The sequence below is a fragment of the Aspergillus thermomutatus genome (assembly GCF_002237265.1).
Source record: "Aspergillus thermomutatus strain HMR AF 39 chromosome Unknown NODE_216, whole genome shotgun sequence".
Classification (NCBI taxonomy): Eukaryota; Fungi; Ascomycota; class Eurotiomycetes; order Eurotiales; family Aspergillaceae; genus Aspergillus; species Aspergillus thermomutatus.
This window is the reverse complement of record NW_020798266.1, coordinates 1-2762: the sequence shown is the minus strand read 5'-3', so window position 1 is coordinate 2762 and position 2762 is coordinate 1. Positions and strand designations below refer to the sequence as shown.

The window sequence follows — 2762 nt, the reverse complement described above, 5'->3', positions numbered from 1 at the left end:
GTCATTTTAAGCTTGTCATGCTGAATAGCGTGCTCCCCTGTCTTCAACGTGGACTCATTCAATAAGGTTCAAGATAAACGAGCCTCGAAGAATCTACCGGGGTTGTTCGCAGATGCTGTTTCTAGTCCTAAGTCCGACCGAGACAAGGTCAATCAAGACTGTGATGAGTGAATGTGTCTCCGCGCTTGCATATCACATTCTGCAGTTCCACAGTTCTGCACGAAGTACAGCGTATGAAGTTCGAACTTTACAGGAAGCCGATCACGTTTCCTCCTGTTCTCCGTGCTCCCCGTACTTCAGCCTGTCACTTGTTGGAACTTGGAGTTGGGGTAGGCTGCGGAGTCGGCAAGTCTAGTCTAGACGGCTTACAGGCTGAAGCCGAGGCCAGCTTGTTCCTTCGAGATTCATCACGTCGAATATCCTCCAATGACAAGGCTCATCAACACAAGACCTCGTGCAGATTGTCGACTCGTTCCTGATGATCACAGCCAGTCGGGATCAGATTACCATATGCAGACATCCCGATGCATCATGCATGCTTGATTGCTCAGGTGGCTGCAGATGGCCTAAGTACGGCTTAGGCATTTTGGCCGTGCTTCTGCATCTTCAGATATAAAATTCTGGCATCTGACTCGATCGACGGCTGGCGTGGTCTCCTTTCACGTGCATTTCGTCGATCGGTGTGATAGAAAAGAAGAGGCTGCATGACCGGGGCTTGTCAAATCTGCAGCTTGCGCTCGCACTAAAGCACCTTAGCTCGAATCGCCAAAATACCTTTTTTTTTTTCAAGTCAACTCGGCAGAATTGCTTTTGCTGGCGTTATGTATGACTGCCTGGTGTCTCGTGCGGTGCGGAAACTAGGCTTATCAGAGAGATTGTTCTGTCCAGTCAATGGAGCCTGCCCCGCTGTCATATTGACTGGATTGACAGGTCATCTATCATTCATGCAATCTTTGCACAATGTCTCAGCCGGAGCTATTTCTTTCTGACCAATATGGAATTCAATCTACGGCCTCACAGTCTGGATTCTCGGACTTTCACCGAGGATCTACCTTCATAACACTCCAACAGCCTGAAGTCCATTTCTGCAACTGCATACTGCATCTGCCTCTGCATTGGTGATATATTTAGAAGGAGCAGAATGGAGTCATTGGAGCAAAACAGGTCACAATATCATCAAGAGTACTCCTACTCCGAATTCATACTAGAGATCTACCCAAAATGCCCTCTACGGAATGCAGAGGACAAATCAAGTTCTCATCTACATTGTTGATTGACGGAAGAAATGCATCCCTCGCGTTCCTCCCAACCACAAACCAGAGCCACCATGCACTGCCCGATAGCTATATGCGTTCACTACAGTCAATCTTACAATTGAATTTTTATACTACTTGTAGTACTCGATTTCCACCGCTAGACCCCATTACCGAAGAGAGGACATTCTAACCGCCGTACCCCGTAGCTGATCATCAACCCGCAGCGATAGTATAACCGCATCAAGGGATAGCAACCGTACCCAGACACAAACATAAGGTAAACGCGTCGATCATCGCTTAGCGCATACCGCTGCCAACGCTCGATTGATGATGAAGACGGAGTACTGTACTCGGCATATATCAGCGCTACAAACAGCTACAGCTACGCCTCGCAAGACGAACAATCAACCTTCTGCGTACTCATTTCTCGTCTTCCACCTCGGCAGACCACCGAGAACCGCATAGACTCTCTCCTCGTGCATCACAATGAAAACCCCCCTGTCTTTCTTCCTCCTCTCCATGGCCTGCGCAGCCCCGATCCTCCGCGCCCGCCAGGAAACCCAGGGCTCGCCGGCGCCGTCGCCGTCGCCGTCGCCCCTCGACCTCGAAAGCCTGATCGCGCATTCGCCGCTGAACGGGGTGTACAAGATGATCAAAGAGGAGGTCAAGGGTGTGTATCTTCGCTTATCCTTCGCAGGTCTGCTATGTAGTGTTTTCTTGTGAATGCCATGCTTTTGCTGACGCCGTTGTGTTGAAAGTTGACCTACCGAATATGAAATACAAGAAGCCCCCAGCATAAGCAACTCTGCTATAAGGAATCCGGGGTTATAGCGACAGGCGACAGGCGAAATCATTTCTCTCATATAGAATTGCTTAATGCTCCAATATACGGTGTTTGCTTCCGAGATCCTTCCTCACATCCGCATTCGCTAATACGGGAGTATTCTGTGCAGGCCTCCCTCTGAGTTTAGAATGATAGTAATTCCAAACTCCAGAAAGCTGTGATGAAATCTAGTATGCAATACCTCGAGATAAGGTAACGAGGGGGGTGCCTAGTTGCCTATGTCGGGTCCGTAGACTGAAACTGTCTTGGTTCTTCTCTTTCTGTTTCGGAATGAAGATAGGCTTTGTGGCGTGGTTAGCTGGTAGTTTCCGCCCGGACGGGACGGAATGGGACGCTCAGGAGTTCTTGAGCCGGACTCGTGGTTGAAGTTTGGAATGTCATGGGCGTTTTCGTAATGGAATTAGATTCTTCATCGTGCGTAACTCGTATCACTGAGCTGAAGCTAGAACATCCCCTCCATATCCAGATCCAAAAACTCCGGGTTCCCAACCGCCATGTCCGCCGCGTTCAGCACATCATCGATACTCGTGTCGAGCCCCGTCCCCGACGAATCCAGCCCCATGTTCTGGCCAACGCCCACCCCCTGCTCCATGCCCGCTGCCGCCGCCGCCGCCGCATTGTCGATCATGCGATGGATGTTCTCTGCATCGTCGGGCCCGACC

At 50.3% G+C, this 2762-nt stretch overlaps 1 protein-coding gene across 1 annotated transcript; it reads left to right on the top strand.

Annotated features, from left to right (window-relative positions):
* Window positions 1-1742: 1742 nt before the first annotated feature.
* Window positions 1743-1979, top strand: CDV56_100260 (uncharacterized protein; the record flags this gene model as incomplete). Its single annotated transcript, XM_026753879.1, has 1 exon — window positions 1743-1979. One exon carries the CDS (start codon window positions 1743-1745, stop codon window positions 1977-1979), a length of 237 nt encoding a protein of 78 aa, XP_026611611.1.
* Window positions 1980-2762: the final 783 nt, after the last annotated feature.